This window comes from Adelges cooleyi, unplaced genomic scaffold (assembly GCF_023614345.1).
Source record: "Adelges cooleyi isolate 19-005CV unplaced genomic scaffold, UGA_ACOO_1.1 ACOO_flye_CR_arks_rails_tigmint_CR_PRNA_30, whole genome shotgun sequence".
In the NCBI taxonomy this organism is placed as follows: domain Eukaryota; kingdom Metazoa; phylum Arthropoda; class Insecta; order Hemiptera; family Adelgidae; genus Adelges; species Adelges cooleyi.
The window spans coordinates 8238405-8259024 of NW_026095971.1; the positions used below are offsets into that span (position 1 = coordinate 8238405).

General features: G+C 27.6%; 5 protein-coding genes across 7 annotated transcripts; 1 reads left to right on the top strand and 4 right to left on the bottom strand.

Moving 5' to 3' along the window:
• Nucleotides 1-1149: 1149 nt before the first annotated feature.
• Nucleotides 1150-9877, bottom strand: LOC126838692 (ras association domain-containing protein 8). The gene is made up of 10 exons (XM_050573325.1): nucleotides 9722-9877; nucleotides 9406-9543; nucleotides 9035-9145; nucleotides 7663-7843; nucleotides 6415-6578; nucleotides 5777-5977; nucleotides 5461-5703; nucleotides 2943-3257; nucleotides 2744-2873; nucleotides 1150-1904 (listed from the first exon to the last, which is right to left on the bottom strand). Exons 2-10 carry the CDS (start codon nucleotides 9475-9477, stop codon nucleotides 1804-1806), a joined length of 1518 nt encoding a protein of 505 aa, XP_050429282.1. The 5' UTR covers nucleotides 9478-9543; nucleotides 9722-9877; the 3' UTR covers nucleotides 1150-1803.
• A 940-nt stretch (nucleotides 9878-10817) lies between these two features.
• LOC126838435 (peroxisomal biogenesis factor 3) lies at nucleotides 10818-12496 on the bottom strand. The gene is made up of 2 exons (XM_050572837.1): nucleotides 12216-12496; nucleotides 10818-12134 (listed from the first exon to the last, which is right to left on the bottom strand). The coding sequence occupies exon 2, from the start codon at nucleotides 12107-12109 to the stop codon at nucleotides 11099-11101; it is 1011 nt and encodes a 336-aa protein (XP_050428794.1). The 5' UTR covers nucleotides 12110-12134; nucleotides 12216-12496; the 3' UTR covers nucleotides 10818-11098.
• Nucleotides 12497-12808: 312 nt separating this feature from the next.
• On the top strand, nucleotides 12809-16316 carry LOC126838828 (GPALPP motifs-containing protein 1). Its single transcript, XM_050573569.1, has 3 exons — nucleotides 12809-13614; nucleotides 14723-15055; nucleotides 15831-16316. The coding sequence occupies exons 1-3, from the start codon at nucleotides 13174-13176 to the stop codon at nucleotides 15987-15989; spliced, it is 933 nt and encodes a 310-aa protein (XP_050429526.1). The 5' UTR covers nucleotides 12809-13173; the 3' UTR covers nucleotides 15990-16316.
• A 297-nt stretch (nucleotides 16317-16613) lies between these two features.
• Nucleotides 16614-17502, bottom strand: LOC126838829 (uncharacterized). Its single transcript, XM_050573570.1, has 2 exons — nucleotides 17380-17502; nucleotides 16614-17303 (listed from the first exon to the last, which is right to left on the bottom strand). Exons 1-2 carry the CDS (start codon nucleotides 17442-17444, stop codon nucleotides 16715-16717), a joined length of 654 nt encoding a protein of 217 aa, XP_050429527.1. The 5' UTR covers nucleotides 17445-17502; the 3' UTR covers nucleotides 16614-16714.
• Nucleotides 17503-19009: 1507 nt separating this feature from the next.
• Nucleotides 19010-20568, bottom strand: LOC126838474 (protein lin-7 homolog C). 3 transcript variants are annotated; one of them, XM_050572943.1, is made up of 6 exons: nucleotides 20376-20568; nucleotides 20159-20289; nucleotides 20047-20088; nucleotides 19859-19980; nucleotides 19401-19637; nucleotides 19010-19318 (listed from the first exon to the last, which is right to left on the bottom strand). In XM_050572943.1, the coding sequence occupies exons 2-6, from the start codon at nucleotides 20193-20195 to the stop codon at nucleotides 19163-19165; spliced, it is 594 nt and encodes a 197-aa protein (XP_050428900.1). In that variant the 5' UTR covers nucleotides 20196-20289; nucleotides 20376-20568; the 3' UTR covers nucleotides 19010-19162. The 3 variants fall into 3 exon arrangements, with proteins under 3 accessions (XP_050428900.1, XP_050428899.1, XP_050428898.1); XM_050572942.1 differs by having other exon boundaries at nucleotides 20159-20293; XM_050572941.1 differs by having other exon boundaries at nucleotides 20159-20568.
• Nucleotides 20569-20620: the final 52 nt, after the last annotated feature.

Genomic DNA, 20620 nt, shown 5'->3' on the forward strand with positions numbered 1-20620 from the left:
CATTTCATGATGGCAGCGTTGAAACTTAAGGCTCATTAGGCTGATGATGATGATTCATTGTGTTGGTACCAAATAAATGATTATAGACTACAGTTCTGCCCTCAAACAAAATAATAAAATGGCATCAATTTTAACTGAATTAAGTTATTATTATATGAAGGCTATTAACAAAAAAAAATATATATAACTAATATTAATTATAATTATACTTTAAGTTTCTTTGATCTTTTGAGATAATACTTATTTTTCTGATTGTCATGTTATGATAGGAAAGTTAATAACCTTTAATTTAATTATATCTCGAAAATAACCAAAAATTAAAATTAAAGTGGTTTTTTGGTACGTCAGACATTTTTTGCTTAAAATTGTTGATGCAAAAAGTTTAGTTTGTAGTCCAGGATTTCCATAAATAACATGAGTGCATCAGACTTAAACAAATAGCAATTAATATTGTGACTAATGTAAAAATTGCATTATATAAAGAAACTACTGATTGAGATCGGGGTTTCAATTGAACAACAACCAGATATCAATTATTAACAAAAATTATTGTTTATGGAGAAATTATCATTACATTTAGAAAGCAAGTAGCAACAAATAGTAAAATCTGACTACACTTGCATGTTATTGCAAAATTTATTTTTCCCCCCATTATAGAAAAATGGATAGAGGAAAAAAAACAAATTGTATTTGATTGTTGCTCCAAGCCCTTAAACTGTTGAGGCAAGATGTGTGAGTGTTTCTGATTTTTCAAAATTTATTTACAATGTAAAACCACTTATTTTAGAATATTAAGAGCGGTAATTTTACTTTTCAGTTGGTCTTTTGCTATAAAAAAACTGAATCAACAGACGATTTACAGTAAATGCAATTATATTTGTGTAATTATTGTTCAACAATGGCTAAAATAAGTTAAAAATAAACATATATAAAAAAAAATTGACTAATAAATTATACATATATAAATAAATAAATAAATATATGTAAAAAAAAATAACATAAAAACATATCTTGAACACAAATTTTTGAGAAAAAAAATTATTTTGTACCTATAATGTATTATTTTTTAAATAATATAAATATATATTAGATAGTAAAATAAAGAATAATTGTTTAACACTACAGTCATAGTAATAATAAACAGTACTAACTAATGTCAGTGTGCATTTTCAATAAATACTAAGTATGCTATAAAAATTGTATTTCAATTTTCAGTGGCACTAACAATGTATACATTGTAATAAGTATTTCAAATTATATGCTTTAATGTACAATTAAGTTTATTTTTAAAATAAAACAAGTAGACATTCCTCAATATGATAACTCGAGTATAAATTTAATAAAAAAAAGTGGGCATGCAGATTGCGGTGAAAAGATAACTGAAACAAAATGATTACTGTGAACTGTGATGTGATAAATTAAAATACAAATAAATAATTTTTTGCTCGAATAAATTTGTTTGGTTACATTAAAAAAAATCAACATACCTATAATTATATGAGCTGAATTAATAAAAAAAACTGGTGAGTAGAACTTAATAATTATAGTACATTATACAGAGATCAAATTAAAAAAGTATTTTAATTTTTGGTAAAAGAAAAATATGAAAAAAAGTGCAAGTGATGTGCAGCGATAAAAAATTACCATAAATGATTATCAATACAACAAATTATATAATAATTTATATATAATCCAAATTTGTATTATAGCACACAAAAACAACTAAAATTTTGTGAAATTATCAAATAATTAAAAAAATAAAATTATATAAATTACTAGAGATTTTGATAGGTAACAAAGAAGCTAAACCCAAACTCCATGTGGATTTTTGCTCGTTGGTGCAGCATTTTCAAGCTGTCTTGGTGATCCTATCATCTTACGAGTACTTCCTGGTCTTTGAGCCCCTAAATACATACATAACAATATCACACAAATATTTGTACAACAATAATTTAAAATAACTTTACTTTATCTAGGCAGAAATTACAGGGGAATTCCAGATTACCAAATTTGATATTTATTATTGTTATTTATGTTATTTAATAACTAAATATTATACTTTTAAATTATTTAAATGATTATTCAAATTAAATAGAGTTAAACATTTTTTTAAAGTCAATATTCTATTTATTTAAGAAGTATAATTTTGACTTAAAATATTCAAATGTCGTGCACAATCGCCTATATGACTTCAAACATACATAACATTTTTTTTACCCAACTGCATAAGATGGAACCTAAAAAAAAACTGAAATTCACACAATCCACTCTAAATATATGATTATAAATGATAATGTAACAATGTTAATTTAATTGGTGTAACTTAATAAACATTTTATAAATACTCTTAGAATTATCTTTTATAATTATTGTACACATATTGTATTTTAGTTAATGCTTCATTAGTTATATTTGGTAATAGTACAATTTATTAGGCACCTTTTTTTTGGAATTTATGTAGATCAAAAGTATATTTATTATATACAGTGTATCTATGAGGATTTGATCTTTGGTCATTGTAATATACTAATATGAATTCTTAGGACCATTTTTTGAGCAATAGTTATCAAAATAAAGTATATTCAGTAAAACTATTACTTTAATTTCTAAACTGTTTTTAGTTTATTTTAAAAACAAGTTGTCTTATGGATATTTTTTTTTACATATTTTACATTTAAAATAATTGTCAATTAAAACTTTTTAATCCTATATATTCTAAGTAATAGAATTATTAATAATTTACCTTCAAGAATAAACTTTAACTCATCTGGTGGTGAAATCGCTAATGATTGCAAATTTGCTTCCTTCATATCTGTAACAAGTTTATCAACCTGTCTTTTTTTCTCAGCTATAGTTGTTTCTAAAATGGCAACCTGTAGAAAAAATAATAGGTAAATAACTATTGAACTTTTAATTAATTTAATATAATTGGCAATACTAACTTCTTTTCGTAAACCATCTCCAACTTGAGCAGCCATTTCTGTTTCTTGTTTAGCTCGTTCAACTTCAGTTTGCAGTCTATCTACTTCTTTCATTATACCACGTTCAGCTCTGCGTTTCTCTTCTAAATCTCGCGACAACATTTTTTGTTCCATTTCTACTTCTTCCATTAAAAGTCGTATCTTATTTTTACAAACCAGTAACTCAGTTTCACAATTAGCTAATTTAGATCTTAATAATGTCATTTCAGATTTTAATGTTTTTTCTTGTTGTCTAACAATATCATTTTCTTCTTCGACTTGGCCAAAAAGTCTTAACTAAAATTATTTTTAATAAAATATAGTTTAGATTTTAATTGTACTTCAATTTGCAATATAAATTAAATTATGAATATATTATTCACTATTTCAAATCATAAGCGGATAGGGCTTTTTTTTGATAGGCCCTTTCCTCGGTAGGTTTTTTTTATATTTATATACTATATCTAGTGTTCGTTATTCAGTACATGAAAATATACAGAAGGGTCTAACCAATTTTATTATTGTAATACCTATTAATAAATATTTATTTTTGACATCCCCCCCCCCAAAAAAAAAAATATGTACTGAAAATAACAAATACAGTTATCTATGTACTTTCATTATTTATGAAAATGTATGTACTGATATTTATAAATACAGGGATTTAGGCTTTTTATAATTATTTTAATATTGATAACCTATTCTAAGGCTCAACAAAAATGTACCCTATCTGCCTCTGCCTTAAAGTATGTTATTTTTAACTAAAAAACGTCTTATCCAAAGTTGAGTTTTGTGTACACTATGACTACAACCAGTCTTACAGCAGTAGTTACGTATTTCACAAATAGTACATTGAGTTATTTTTAAAAAGCTGTTATACAGAATATAATATTCTTATTTAGTTGAAATGTAAATTACTTATTCATTAACTGTTTAAAATTCAATTTGAAAACATTAATAATTTTCTAGCATTTATAAATGTATGTGATGAGTACAATGTATATATTTTTTATTCGAGTGCACTATTTACTCCACTACTTTTTCATTAGTTACAATTGATTAGTTTTAATTGCAAGTACAAAACAAATAATATTAAAAAGTATTAAAACAACAATTTTTTTTATGAAAGGGATTAGATATCTTTTTATATGTTGTGTCCATCTCACATGCATGCAACTTAGGAGTTAAGACGTATTTCTGTTCCAATGTACTGATCAATCTAGCGATGAAATAAGGATTTAATAATATAATTTAATTTATCAGCATCGCTTATATATTTGCTTACATTAATTTATCAAGCAATTTTTTGTTTAAATGTAGTTCTTTGTTAACTTTTTAAGCCCAAAAATAAAAAGTTATTCTTTAGAAAAGACGTAGAAGAATTTATTTCTATCAATTTCTATTTAATTGACTCTATTTTCATTTAGCAATCATTTTACAGATTAAAAACACGAATGTACCTTTTTAGAGACTAAAACTAGTAAATATCACTTATTTTTCTTCATAATCAAAAACATTGTACATATTTTTCAGGTTAAAGGAGCACACAACACAAAACAATTTTTTTTAAAATTATTATTAAATGTTTATTTATTGTAGTCAGAACTATTAAAAACGATTTGGTCAAAATCCGATGCAAAAAAAATTAATGTTTAAGGAGATATTAGGATATTTAGAATAGCCGCGTGACGTCATTGGGCCGAGTTCGACATAATTGCTTATCTTACACAATTAGAAGTAGCTCGCTTTACAAAATGATTTACTAACCTATACATTTTATTTTTGATATTTCATTTACACATAGAGCTCATATTGATTATTGAGCATTATTTACATATTGAGCTCGGCCCAATGACGTCACGCGTCTTTTTTCAATGTTCTACTCATTGAATATTGTGAGTAGGAACGTCAAACCTATATCATTTTTCTTAGAATTAAACGTTCTTTTAAATTAAAAAAACATATTTTTTGTGTTTTGTGCGCCTTTAAAATAACGTCAAGCAATAGCTTTATAAAAAATAGGTTCCAAAGTTATGTGAGGTTGTATACATTTGTTGATAACTATAGTCCAGCTCACGAAAACTGAACGTTTAAGGCCAATGGGTGGTGGCCAAATATTGTCGATGCCAATGGTTCTCCGTATGGTACGTATTATTGTTGTTATCAGCTGTTGGATAGAGTCAGCTGTTATGGTAAAATATACATACTAAACATATTTTTATTAATTGTTTTTAATTGCTATATGCTTAACACATAACGTAGGGCATGAGATAAAATAATAAAATATGTACATTTAAACATTTCAAAAAGCCCGCCAATTATTTTGATACCCACTAATGACAATTTGCCACTGGTAGCGCTGATGTCAACGTTCAGTTTTCGTGAGCCGGACTATAGACACTAAATTAAATTGATCATAATATTTATCCAAAACAAAACCAAGTAAATAACTTCTGAGATAAGTAGTTATGATTTAAACATTTTAAAATAATAACCCAACCTGTTCTTCTGTATGACGACCAGTTGCTTCAATACGTGCAGCTTCTTGGGCCATAAAATCCATTTGATGTTGTTGCTCTTTAGTTTTTCCTTCCCAATACATTATTTCTGCATCATACTTGGTTAGCTCAGCTTGTTGTATGGACAATTTATCTCTTTGATAATTTATAAGTCTAACAAGATCTTTATACTGTGGGTTGTACATCACATTAGAACTGTTGCCATTATTTTCATTTTGGTATTCCTACAAACATTATCACCAAGTATTAGAATTAGAAAAACATAAAATTGTATTAACAAATAATTTGTATCATTACCTTAAATATTGGTTGTTTTAATCGATCACTACACACTGTTGTAGGAGATATTCTAGCTGGACTGACAGAAGGTGGAGGTGGCTCTCTGTACGGGGGTAATGCTCTAGCTGTTGGCGGTCGAACATTTGGACTGTCATATTTTTTACTTGGACTGCCAGAAGTTTGTAAAATACTACTATTTATTGGTGTAGATGTTTGCTCCTTAAAAAATATTATTTTATTACATTAGAATATAAGTTTATATTGTTGAATAAAGAACAATATTTATCTATACACCATAAAACTTAAGAAGATTAAAACTAAATTTTCAATTATTAGCTTTTGAAAAAGTAATGATTTGTATTATATTGTAAAAGAGAACTCGCTTAAATATTCTACAGACTACCTAAATGGATCTTAGCGCAAAACTAGCAGAACTGGAAGATCAAGCACTCAATACTACATGTGCTATACACCAAATTGACCGAGTGTATAGCAGGCATAAAAAAATTAATTTAAAATGTTTTGAAACTTTAAAAATCTTTAATTGGCAAAAAATACACACATCTAAACCCAATTTAATATTTTTTGTTTTATTTATAAAAAATGTTCGTTCTGCTTTTCATATTTTGTATTATAAAAACAATAAACAAAGTTACTTTATTCAAATGACTAGAAGTATTTATTGGCGAAGTAGATGAACCATCACCAGTAGTTGATGATGAAACAACTGTTAATGGCGCTGTGGCTCCAGGTGTCAGCAATGTGTTTGGTCTTTGAGGAATTCCTCGCACAACTCCTACATTATCGGGTAAACGATTACCTTAATAAACAAAAATAAATAATACACAAAATGGTTTAACAATTACAATTTAATTACTTAACATATAGAAAATATATAAAAAATGGCATTTTTACATCCTCTTATTTAATACTACCTGGCTTGCACACAACAAAATGTCTTTTTAATAATTGGAACAAGCCTAATATATAACATTTAGATAAAACAAAACTTTTATTTTATATTGATGTATTAATTACATGAACACTGAAGTGTCCACATGCCCATATATGTAAACATTTTTACAGTTATTTTTAGTTTTTAATTTTTAATACCCCACCGAATAAGCAGAGCCTGTGCGAGGTGGGAACAGACATCATCTATATTTTAGCAGTGCTGCAGAAATCAAACTCAGTAGTTAAGTCTTACGTGACACTATATGATGAGTAGGAGTATATGCGATTAGGAGTACAGCTGTATAAGCTGTACTCCTAATCGGATAACAGGTCTGCATGGGCCAAAACATTGTAGCCTGACTAATGATTGGAATAAGAAAACCCAAATTTAAAAAAAAATTTTATTTAAGCCACTTAAAAATCATTAATTTTCCCAAACATCAAGCAATGAAGGTTAAACATAAGAATAAGGAGAACCAGATTTACAACGACAAGGCAAGGCCTTAAGTAAAGAAGAAGACTTAAAAATCGTATAAATATTAATACAATATAAAACTGTGTACCCAAGTAAAATGTTTTAAAAAAAATTAAAAAAAAAAAATCTTTACTTGGGACTACATTTTGTTTTTGGATTTTTTTAAATCCAAATTTATTATAATTTATTGTTTTGGTATTGTTTTAATTTTACATTTTCATTAAAAATATTTTACTTAAGTATACAGGTTTAAATTGTATAAATATTAGCGTTTTTTTGTTTTGTTGGAAAAATCTGGATTTTCAGATTCCCACCTCAGCCTGACCCGAGAGCTTTTTAGTAAATATTTCATTTCATGAGCCAGCATTTAATGGTTTTTAGGGGCCACTTTTGAAGCTATTGCCTACCTAAAGCATAATGTCTGCTTCTACCTGTAAGTAAATTAAAATAAATTGGTTTCATAATTTTAACATACCAATATTACTAAATATCAATGATTTTCTAGTGTCTCTATTACGTTCTTGAGCAAAATAAGGTACAGCATCAGATTCACTAAGCTTTAGATTATTCACTGTATTATTGTTTGATGAAACATTGCCAGAACGTTGTAATATAAACTGTACATCATTGGCGTATTCTCCCCATTTCATCAATACCTGCAGTGAAAATAAAAAATTGAATCATTTTTAAATTCTAATTAAATAATAGAAAAATGCACGTTATACAACATTTTATACATATTTAAGTACTCTATTTCACTTCAAATTTACTTAACAGACTTATTGTTCCAAATATGTTAATATAAATTTAAAAAAAATTAGTTCAAAAACTCATACTATTAAATCTAATTGCTACTGATTTCCATAAATTATTATTTTCAAGCTTTATAGGAGATTGAAAGCTTATCACTATAAAGATATATAAGTGTTCTTTTGTTGTGCTCCTTTTAACAGATACCACCGCTCACTTAGGTTAATCTTTGCTTTCAATTACCATTAGATAAAATGTAAAAATGACAAATATTAGAACAAATCTGAATAGTAATCTGAAGTCAGAAATTGGAGGACACCTCTTGTTCTAAAGTTATAGCTACTTGAACTTTGAACTTTTCCGCATTAATAAATATTATACAAACTGAGTTGTACAAAAAAAAAACCATCACGAAGGGCAGGTCAATAATTTTACAAATCTATGCCCAAAGAGGTAGTTTGTTAGAACAGGGAAAAATTTGCAAACAAATCCCTTTTTAAAACAAACACTATGGTAAATATATAAACTTGACTTATATAAAGCAACTCCCTACGCCTGCTGGCTCTAGAAGCCGACTCGAGCCATTTCAGGACTCTTTGTTGGGATGGGGCGCACACCCCCATAACCCCAGAGGAAAGAACTAAACTGCTTAACTTGCTTAAAGAACTAAACTAACTTGATACTGCTCAGGAAGTGTCAGCGACCTAACGAGACTGAATCTAACCTAACCTAACCTACATTTAAAAATAACAAAAAATATTAAGCTCTTTTGTAACTTTGCGCCGTCGCAGCTGCCCACTGTCGTTGCACACATAGATGGCCTACCCCTAATGTTTTATACAAGGGAAAGTAGTTATAACTTTTGAACCATAGGTATCTACCGATTTCTGACTACAAATTTGTAATCGTCGTAAAAAACACTACAAGATGGCGGGGGAAAAAAGGGTGTCTAGTATAGTAAATGCCCAAAAATTGTTTTCATTTATATTCCTATTCTGATAACAGTATTTCTTTTTAGTACTGTTAGAAAACAAATTTTGCGAAAATAAGATATCTTGTGGAATTTTGAAATACAATTAAATAAATAAGATACATACAGTTACTGGATGATCTTGTGGTGCCAAAAGTCGCTCATTGTTACGCCAACGCTCGATTAATGTAAACCGTCCAGTCTTACCAGTAGCATGAGCCAACGCATATACAACATCCTGAAATATAATAAGTATATTAGAACTCAATCTTTATTCAAAGTTGATTGTCAAATATGTTTACAAGAATAAAATATTGTGTTATAATGTAGATAAAAAATAATGATAATTGTTAACAGGTAGCCAGGGGTGTTTTGGGTGTTAGAACCAGGGGGGTGGCTATGTGCCTGATTGTTACTTATAACAAGCATCCAATTATATAAATTGAACCCTACTCTAAGCTGGTTATATTTTTGCTAATTTCAGATTATACAACTCACTTGACAAGTTGTTGATTCTGTAACACCACAAACAACACGCTGTATGCCTTCGACCCAAACTTTTAGTTCCATAACTTAAATACTAGCAATTTCTTTATGTTATAATTATCCTATCATAATTTATTCTATTAGTGACATCTGAAAAAGAATAAAACAATAGAAACATATTTTAACCAATTCAATTATATGGCAAAGGTAATCAACATGTTGATGAATAAAAATAATACGTGACATATACTAAGGATCAAAACAACTTTCATGGTATTGACCTAGAGATTTAATTGAGTAGAAATTTAGAAATCAGGGTCAGACTTACCGAAACAGTAGTACAATGATGAGTACAGAGTAATAAAGTTCTATTTTATCAAATATGGTTCTTTTTCCGTGACAAATTAACTGGAATATAACTTATAAGTATAAAAATATGATTAGAAGTTTAAGACTTTAAGAACAATGAACTCTTGCATTAATATAATAAGGTAAAAAAGTATAGGTATGTCGGAAAATTGAGTTATCAATATACGCAAAATGGCTACTATTGGAAAAAGAAATAAATAATAACCTGCGGCCCACTATTAAATGATAAAAGCAGAAGAGTCACTTTCGATGTAAACAAATATGTGACGATTCGTAAAAACCAGGTTTACAGGTCCTATTTAGTATTGTGTTTACACAATTAAATATAATAATGTGCAGGTATAACATAAAGCGGTGTAGCCTTAAGAAAATGGCCTCCGCGTTTTTGCGTGGTATCTTCCCCCGTGTTAGTTTTTATCAGTGTCCAGGGCCTTATACTAATGGAAACTATTACGCGGTGGGAGGCGGGAGGGTGGTGCGAGCACGGCTATCGTCGTATTTAGATATACACCAACATAAATTGAGGTATATTTAAAATTATAATACCAAACTGATAACTTAAATACGCATGAGTGCATGACTTAGTGACGTCATCTAGTCCCGCCGGCTCGATGAAACAATCATATAGCATTTTAAAAGTCACTAATCAATTAATATTAAAAAATTAATAATTGAAAAACATGTCAAATTGATTTTAATTATTTATACGGAATAAAGGACGAAATTAATGAAACTTGCCTTTTGAAGAAAGCGCTTTATATTCCCTCTCCCTTATAAACGGCACTGTCTGTAAACACAAATGCATAATTGTATTTATTATATGACCGATATAAACATAAATAAAGTTCAATTTCAACTTCCAAAACTATATTGTGGGACAGGTGCTAGAAAAGAAAGACTATGAAAGATACTCAGGTTGAAAAATGTAATACTATTACATCTTATATATAATGTATATATTCTTTATTATATTTCCATCAAAATTTTACTTTTTTAAAGAAACTCATCACCTTACCTTTTAAAATTAAATTGAACATTTTTGTTTAATGGATTGCAACTCAATTTGTAGATTTTAAGTACACATTTTTCAGACAAAATAATATAAGTGTTAACTGACGTTTTATACAAACTAATTAAGATATTTTTAAGGGGTGTAAGTCAATTATTTCATTTATGATAAACAAATTTGAATAAAGACTAAAAATAAAATACCAATATTAACTTCTAAAAAAATACAATATTAAATTTGTCATTCAATATACAACTGTATAAATATAGTATATAATATTAAAAAACACCTATTTAACAAGCTAACAAATGATAAATATAAATTAAATTAAGCAGAACAAAACCCCTCATACACATTTGCACTTAAAACCTTAACTTTTGAATCAATATGCACATCTTGTTTAAAATTACAATCCCCATTTTCTGTTACTTTAACTGATCTGTCTAAAATTGGTAGCCATTTTGCAAATGGCATTTGTACGGTAGTAGGTAATGCAACTGATCGATTTGGCATGTTTACAATAATTGTATCCATTAACTTGTTGAAACTATGACACGTGCAGTAACGTGCTACTGACATTATTTCTTCATTTTTTAGTAACTCTCTGGTTTCATTCACCATATCTTGCAATAATGCTTCTCGGGGTTGAGACACTTGGTGTAAAACATATGAATCAATGCATCGAAAGGGACTGTCTGAATCACTAGCTACATCAGTTTGTATGAGATAAAATATTTTTTCCAAATCCTGTAAATTATACTGTTCTTGAATAGGAACTTGTTGTACATATTTTAGAACTTTATTGCGTAAATACTCTTCAAGACGCTGAACTCCTTCTTCAATAAAATAACCAAACATGGATAAATAATCTTCTTGAGTTTTTGAACAAATTGGTGGTGAATCTTGAGATAAGCTTTTATATACAACACCACCCAACAAATTTAATTGTATTTTTAATGTTATTACTAATAATGTCTCAGCATAAACAAGCAAACAAGCTCTTGTAAAAACACAAATTCTCATTTTTTCCCAAAGTTCAACGCTATTTTTTTTTTTTAATTGTTCAATAATATCATCAATGCACAAGTTTTTTACAAAATATTTCAAATGTAACTGCTTTATAAATTCTATTATCATACGGTCAGATGTATTTTCTGTTGCCTCATAATGCTGTTGACGTCTGCAACGTTCCACATATTCACGACTATCCTTTTCACGTTTTTCAGCAATTTTCTTTTTAATTGTGTAAACCACATAAGCAGTACCACAGAGAAATGCTCCACTGAATATTAATTTTCGCTTGTGACGGGAAATTAACTTTTTTACTGAATCATACATTTTGAATTGATGAGAGAAAAATCAGCTAGTTAAAGAGAACACACAGTAATGGATTAAAGACAAATATGTCAATATACGTTTAAGTTAAATTACACTGAATAGATACCTGAAGAAAAACGTTGGGAGTTTTAAGCCAAATGTTGGATTAAATGCCAAATGGAATTATTTAATGTTACAAGTATAGAATATTGCATGACAAACCAAATACTTTATCACAGAATATAAATAATTCACAAATCACAATTTAGAAATTGAATAACATATTTTTTAATTTTTATAATCATTACTTTACTTTACAATTTGGTGCCATGGCCAGTGCAATCTTAAATATTATGCTTATTGCTCAATGATTTATGTAATTATAAGATAACCGTGTTACTACATTAACAACTGCTGTCAACAGTATCATCGATTATCAAATAAATATAACCTAAAACTTTCTATAGATTACTAACTAGCGATAAGAATTGAAGCCGACGGTCAGCCATTCTAGTGGGATTTATGTGTGTTATCAATGCATATAATATATAATATTATAATATCAATATTATATATATATATATATATATATTTGATTGTTAAAAACATTTATTATTCTCGCGTGAAAAGGTTCTAATTCCCACCAAGATGGCGGAAGATGGCGAGATTATATATCTATGGCACGACCGACAGACGACGTAGCTGTGATACGCGAACATGGTAGCAGTGGAATAGCGCCTTTGGGAACAGTGTTTACTGTTTACATTGTAGATATGGTTAAGTTTATATATGGAAAAAGAGATAATAATCAAGATTTCAGAATTCTATCTAGTATCTACACAAAGTATGAACTATGAACTATTTTCATCCTATTCTATTATAGTTTATACTGTATACAGTTAAAACTTAACAATTTGGACGTTACAATAAAAACGCTCTTCATTAAATTATAGTTACTCTTTTACATAAGTACTTAAAATGTTATTACTGTATTGCAACTTTAGTTAGACATTTAAATTTTAAAATATTTGTTTTAATGGCTAAGTACTTTTAGATGTTTAAATCTTGTAACTAAATAAAAAACAATGGGTAAATCCCATAAAAAACATAAGAAACATAAACGTTCTAAAGATACTAATTATCCAACACCAATTGTTCCACTGAAGAATTCTTTACCTCTGGAACAAGATCAAATATTGGATGAGAAAGAAAAAAAAAATGCAATTGGTCCTATAATACCTTCTTGTTTATTAAATTGTAATACAAAAAATTTAAATGACGCTCCAAATGTTCAAGATAATGAATACGGCCCAAAGTTACCACCACATTTAGTACAAAAAAAAGTTGTGCCTGGACCGTCTCTACCTCCAGGCTTTGAAATTCCAGAAAACATAGAATTAAATGATGACACTGCTGGTATAGGTCCTTTGCCAGACAATTTAATTGTCTCAGATTCTGAGCAAATATTCATTCAAAAACAATTGGAATTGAGGGCTGAATATATGAAAAGAAAATTTGCAGGGGAAGTAAGTTATGCAAAGTAATATAAAATCAACTTGTACATTAATTATTAAACAAGATTTTGATATAATTATTGTATAAATTATTATTTAAATTTCTTTGTAGGTCTTACACTTAAAATATTATTCCTTTTTTTTATTTATTTACTTATTTTTAATGCTAAAAGTGTACATGCTTCTTGTATAATGTTATAGAATTACTAATTTCTAATATTCAATTTTGTATTTTAAAAATTAATTAATTTCTTGTACTTATTATAACAACGCCCTTTACAAAAAGTAATGTTTCATTATGTAATGAAAGCTAGTATATTTCAAAATTTATGTTGAGACTAATACATTTACCTCTCTAATGGCAAAAACTAAAACATGAACGTGTAGAAGTTTTCATGGGTTGAAATATCATTTGGATGACTTACAAATATATCCGTGTTAATAGTTGTTAGCTGACATTTTGGACTTTGCAGAGTTCATCTCCAGGGCTGCGATAGTTGCAACGCGGTATATCTGAAAGTCATCAACTTGAAAAACTAATATTTTTCTCATTTAACCATGAAAAGTAATGCCATTGTTTTGAATGGTCAAAAAATATTACTTTTTATATTACCTTTTTTAGTGACTTAAAAGCAATTCATACTACGTAGGTTAAATATAAAAAAATATTAGTTTTCGTAATTGGTGCATTCATCATTATGTAATATAATGATTACTATACTTTAATTATTATTTTTGCAAAATATATTGTAGCAGTGAAATCCGTATGCTATAAAAGCAAACAAATTTTGAAAAAAAGTAAAATTTTTATAAATTTATAATAAAAATCACTCATTCTTGTTTAGGAATTTTTTTTTTTTTGGCATGTGTTAGTAATTTATTTAGAGAACAAAGAATATTCTCACCAGGCTGACCTCATACGCTTAGATAATAGATGCAGCACTTTTTTTTCATTTAAAGCGGTTTAAATGCCGTTTGGGTAGCTGCTAGGAGGTTAAGCTTATTTAAGAATTATATATTTTGCAATTGATAATACATTTGAATATAGGCTCCTGCTACTGTTTTAAAAATGTATATATATTTTTTTTAATGGTAACTATCAACTTTTTGTAATTTTAAGGTGCATGAGGATAAGACTGTTTCAGCTAGAGAAATGTGGATGTTAGAATTACCTCCTGAAAAAGCTGCTAATATTGGACTAGGTGCAAGACAATTTCGTAAACGTGAAGGCCCTGATATGAGTAATCGATCAGAATGGACAGAAACGCCACATGACAAGCAGAAAAAAGTAGATAAGCCAAATTTCGATGAAACATCTAATATGATGGCTCTAAAACAAATTTCAATTCAAAAACGTGACCAACAAATGGAAAAATTAGCAGAAAATTCTGAAAAAAGAAAACCATATTCTTTAGTTGAAATGCACCAAGAAAAATTAAAAAAGGAAAAAAAGGTAAAATTAACCCTAAAGCCCTTGCATGCTCTTGTGGTGCAATTAGTACTACTCTCAATATTTTTTTTTTATTATTATTTATGTTTATTTATAACTAGAGACTACCCAGCAGTCCCACAAGACCATCTTCACATATTTAGATGTGATTGGCTTTTTTTTAAAAAAGTAGTGTAAATGCTGTCCACGTTAATGCTCGAATATAATAGTTGTATAACTCACAATAAGGTGTTTAGATTTTAAGCAATAATTTATTTTCTATTCATAGTTAATAGTTCTTGGTAACATTAAAAAAATAATCTGATGTATTAGATACAAATTTATTAAAAATAATACCTACTGACCAAACTTGAAATTTAGTACTTATTAAAGGTACAAATTAAATTTTCTTATCTACAGCGTACATAACTATAATATTTTAAATCCATTGTATATTTTAATTAAGAAAAAGATCATTGCTGTTATATAAAATGCTGAAACTCATGTTAAGAGTATATATTTGTCTTCGAATTATTGCTGACTAGGTTTATTATAATGATTTAATAAAAAAAAAATATATTATTATTATCACCTTAAAAACATACTTCTCTGAACAATTTCAAATGAATAAAATAGGCATTCTTCATACTGAACTTGTGATTTTTAATAAATTACAAAAAAAAAATAATTATGTCGATTATGTAACAATATTATAATAATAATTAAATCATTAATGCTTAATTGTTTTCAATATTAATGTTAATATTAATAATTATTATTTGTTTTCTATTATTTATAGGAAAAAAGTAAAGAAAAGTCACCACAAGAAAGAAGACCATTTAGTAGAGAAATTGATTTACAATCAAATCGATTTGATAATGCACAGAAACAGTCTATACTGAAAAAAGCTAGTCTTCTAGATAGTAGATTTTCACAAGGAGAATCACGTTTCTTATGAGTTTAAATTCAGATAGACAATCATTTATCTTTAGACAGAAACCAATATCCTTTCGCTTTGGGAAAATATTAAGTTCTCATTAAAAATAGTTCATTAAATTATACTTGAAACGCCTTGACTTTCGTTTTATATATTATCTTATAATAAATATAGGTAGCGTAAGTAATTTTATAAACACTATTATTTTTATAAAATACTTAAGTATTTTATGTTTGTATCAGAGCTTATTTTGACCAGTAGGCTGAAATGTGAGTTTACACATATGTTAAACTGCACAAACTAATTAATGGTATTTTTGCATAAATAAACAGAGTAAATTGTTTTGGATTTATACGTTCATTTTTAAAAAAAATTGTTTGTACAGTTTTAATTCTAATCCCTCATTATCCATTTATACACTACGAAAACTGTATGATCATAGTTACTTTTATTGATTAGTTTTCTTCAGGCAACACCTGAACTCTTCACATTATTAATTTTTAACAGTATGATCATACAAATTTTACTTGCACACAATTAGTTTATGCAAACCAAAGGAGATATCTTTATGTAACTTAACATAAGTATTTTAGTTAATATGTTAAAAATAAATTACATTATAAGTAACAAATCATTAAACAAATAGTTATTATATTAAATATAACATTTTTATTATTTTAATGTATATTTTTTAAGTATAAAAGTAAACAGATTTTAAATACGTTTGAAACATTTTAACAATAAAACTACTTTTTCTTGACATTTTTGGCCATGTAACCAAACTTTTGTAAATAACGAATTGTTATACCTGTACCACCCAAAGTAACCATGTATCTAATAGGTGTAAACAATTTGTACAACGCATAAGAAATGACTAAGTGTCCTGTAAAAGAGTGACCATTTTTCAATTTTTCTGATATCCATGCAGGTAAGCCTATTGAATCTAAAAGAGCAGGAATGTCAATTCCACTGCTCGAAATCAGGTAGAATGAACCAAACCATACAGATGATGTAACCAAGTGGACAGGTAGTACAACAAACCAATACTTTTTGTACGCTATTTTAAATCTTTGTAATATTCCTGGTTTTTTTTCATTATTGTCACAAGACGGAGTTGTAGGTTTTTCTATTGTGTAATTTCTTGCTAGTATGCCATTATTATTATTGATCTTGACAGTATTGCACCTAAGTCGTGATAAAGTAACTGACTGATGAAATGCAATTCTAACCATACATATAGGAAATGATGTACATAATCGCCGATGCTTCATGGATCTCTGGAACACGGTGAGCATATTTTGTGCTATACATACCTTGGAGATATTAAAAATACACCTTGGTAACATTGCAAATATTAATATCGTTTTATGTACAACATAATATTTAAATATTTATTAAAGTAAAGTATTACTTTTTATTACAAAATATGACTGGAGTCTGGAAATTGGAATATAATATTTTATAGACCAAGACCATAGAGAAATAATATTACCACACAATTGATAAATGTCAAATGATATTACTCCATACTGTAATCAGTAAGCTCTTATCATTAGTGTCTAATACTAAGGTGGATTTACAAACACAGAATAAACAGAAGGGAATATTAGAGCTTATCAAAAAACGGAGACATATTAGATTTGTTCGTTTTGAAAAATAGTACACTATTATAATTAGTGAAGTGTAAGGGGTGTGATCAGGTGTAGTATTTCAAAACAAACGTTTTTGGTGTAGATTAATTAACCGATAATTTATTTCTATTAATAGTAGAAATGATTCTAAAAATTAGTTGATAAGAAATATGATAACGAAAATTTGGGATCACACCTACTCTACGGTCGGCATAGATGTATATAATAAACTATATTGCTAACTGTACATGCCACCAATAGAGAAAATTGAAGCAACCACTTTCTGCCACCTAGGTGGGAATTAGAAGCTTATCATGCGAGAATAATATATGTTTATAACAATCACGTATATATATATATATATATATATATATATATATATATATATAATATTGATTTAATAATATATACGGATATATATACAGACCATAAATTAGTCTGATGTAATTAAACCAATTAAATTTGAAAATTTTTCAGCATTAAAAACAATTTTTTTACATAAAATAAGCAAAAATTTGCTTCCGACAAGCCAGTAAAGTATCCAGAGAATTAGTATCTCTTTACAGAATTGAAATCATCCTAAGTAGTCAACATTTTGTCAGAATTTTTAGTTTAAAATGTTAAAAAAACAGACAGCATTCAATTCCCTTTAAGTACTAAATTAAATACACAAATTTTGATTTTTCTAATATTAATATTATTAATATTTGTGAATATATTAGCTACAATAAACAAATAATTGCATTGATGTTAATAGATAGTGTATAGTTAAAGTTATATTAAAATGACTACTTAATTAAAAATATTTAGTTTAAATGTGTATTAATATAGACTATAAATAGGTTTATTAACATGTATAGGTATACTTTTAAAATAACATAATTCTTAGCTAAAATAAACATTAAAACATAATACACAATATAATATAAAAAAGATGTAGAATTTTAATAATTTATTTAAAAAAAGTTAAAACAAACCTGTTTAATACGTTTTGTAACATAAGCATGTATTGTAAAGCTGGGTTATTCATTAAAATGCTAATTAATAATTAAACAATAGTATTGATTTGATATTTTTTTTTATTTCTCCCTAATACTTTCTATATAAATTTGTTTATTGGGCTCAAGACATCATATAAATAGTATTGAGATTATCCTTTAAAACTAGTAGCTGAAAAAAAGAAATCAGTCTATAAATAGTTTATAATTTTTATAATTTTTTTTTTAAGAAAATTTGTCTTTTGAGTTGTTTTTATACCTTACATAATTAGGGTTCTTGAAATGAAAAAATCTATGTACATACCATCTATCTCTTTCATTATAAATAATAAGTTAAATAAGTTCATAATTAGTTTTACACAAATTAGCTTTTTGTATACTGTCAAAAAATTATTTAAATGTTAACTAATAATTAATCAAAAAACTAGAAATCGATTATATTTAACCCATAACTTTATAAATGTATGTCATTTGTTAACACTTTTATGTGGATTTAATTATAGTTTATGACTATATTGTAATTAAAGAGTTTACATGTCAACTAATACTGCTATACAAATAACAATTAATTTTGTTGCTTCCTCCGTGCAGCTCGCTGCTTGTCAAATCTCATTTCCATTTCCTCCAACACCTTAGGTGTATATCTGACAACTAACTTTACTGAACCTTGAGCTTGTTTTAGAAGTTCAACAGCTTTTTCATGATTTTCACCTTCAACGCACTAAAAATAACATTTTTATTTAATATGTAAAATTATTTGAGCTGATGAAAAAGTAAATACGGTTTTTATATGATTAACTAACCACTCCATTAACGGACAAGAGTTGATCGCCTCTCTTCAAACCACCATGTCTATCAGCCACACCACTAGGAATTATGCGCGATATATAAATTGGAGAATTTTGTTCCCGTCCGCCCATTACATTAAAACCGAGTCCTTCTTCAGTTTTAGGTAGCTCGACTACCCTTGGATGAGCATGACCTTCACTTGCAGCGAATGCAGCAACAGTAGCTTTAGCTGTAGCTGATGCTCGGACATCCTAATTTTTATATTATACGTCATAAGACAATTATATATCACATGTATTTATAAATGACCGAAGACAAAAAATGTATTTTATCGAGATTTGAGATATCAATAAAATTAGGTAAACCATCTTCTAATAAAATTTATATTTTCACATTATTGTTTACTTTTTTATTTGTATCACTTTAAAATTACGTATGTAAATATCTTGCCGTCAAAAAGTATATACTGTACCTGAGATCCTTGTATATCAACAGTTTCATATACATGTTCATAAACTTCTCTGACTGATGCCAGAAAATCACTTTGTAGGACTTTCTGTAATGCTGCCAATTTAGTTACAGGTACTTCTCCAGCTAAGTAAAAATACAATTTATAAGTTTTTAGGATTTAATAAATATCATACAAATTATTGATCATACTTTTTTGAAGCTTTTCCAATAGTTCAATAGCTCGTTTGACATCTGTAAAGAAATTACTCATTTAATAAATTGAAAATCACTACACTAGGTATTATATACTTGTACTACTGACCTTTAGCTAAATTTAAAGGTTCGCCAGCTACAGCCATTATTAATAACACTTGGGACGAATCAAAAACAATGTACACATAAAAACACAGTATCGGAAAATAGCAATTCTATGCGGATATTATACTGTTGTAACTACCTACCAAGTTTTCAAGAATAAATAATTTTGGACAATCGCATACAATAATTTCATAGTATTTAATGATTCTATTATATTATACCTACGATATAATCTATAGATTCAAGATTGTACTGTATTGTTATCATTTATGTTTAAGCCTTAAGGAGGTGGTCACTGGTTACTAGCAAAGTTTTCTTTTCTATGGAATACACAAAAATACAATTAATGGGAAATGTATTACAAAAACAGCTGTAGCCACAAGCCCGAAAAATACTAAAAACCACGGACTATAATCTGTGCTAAAAACATAGGATAGTGATAACAAAAAATTAAATAATAACAACG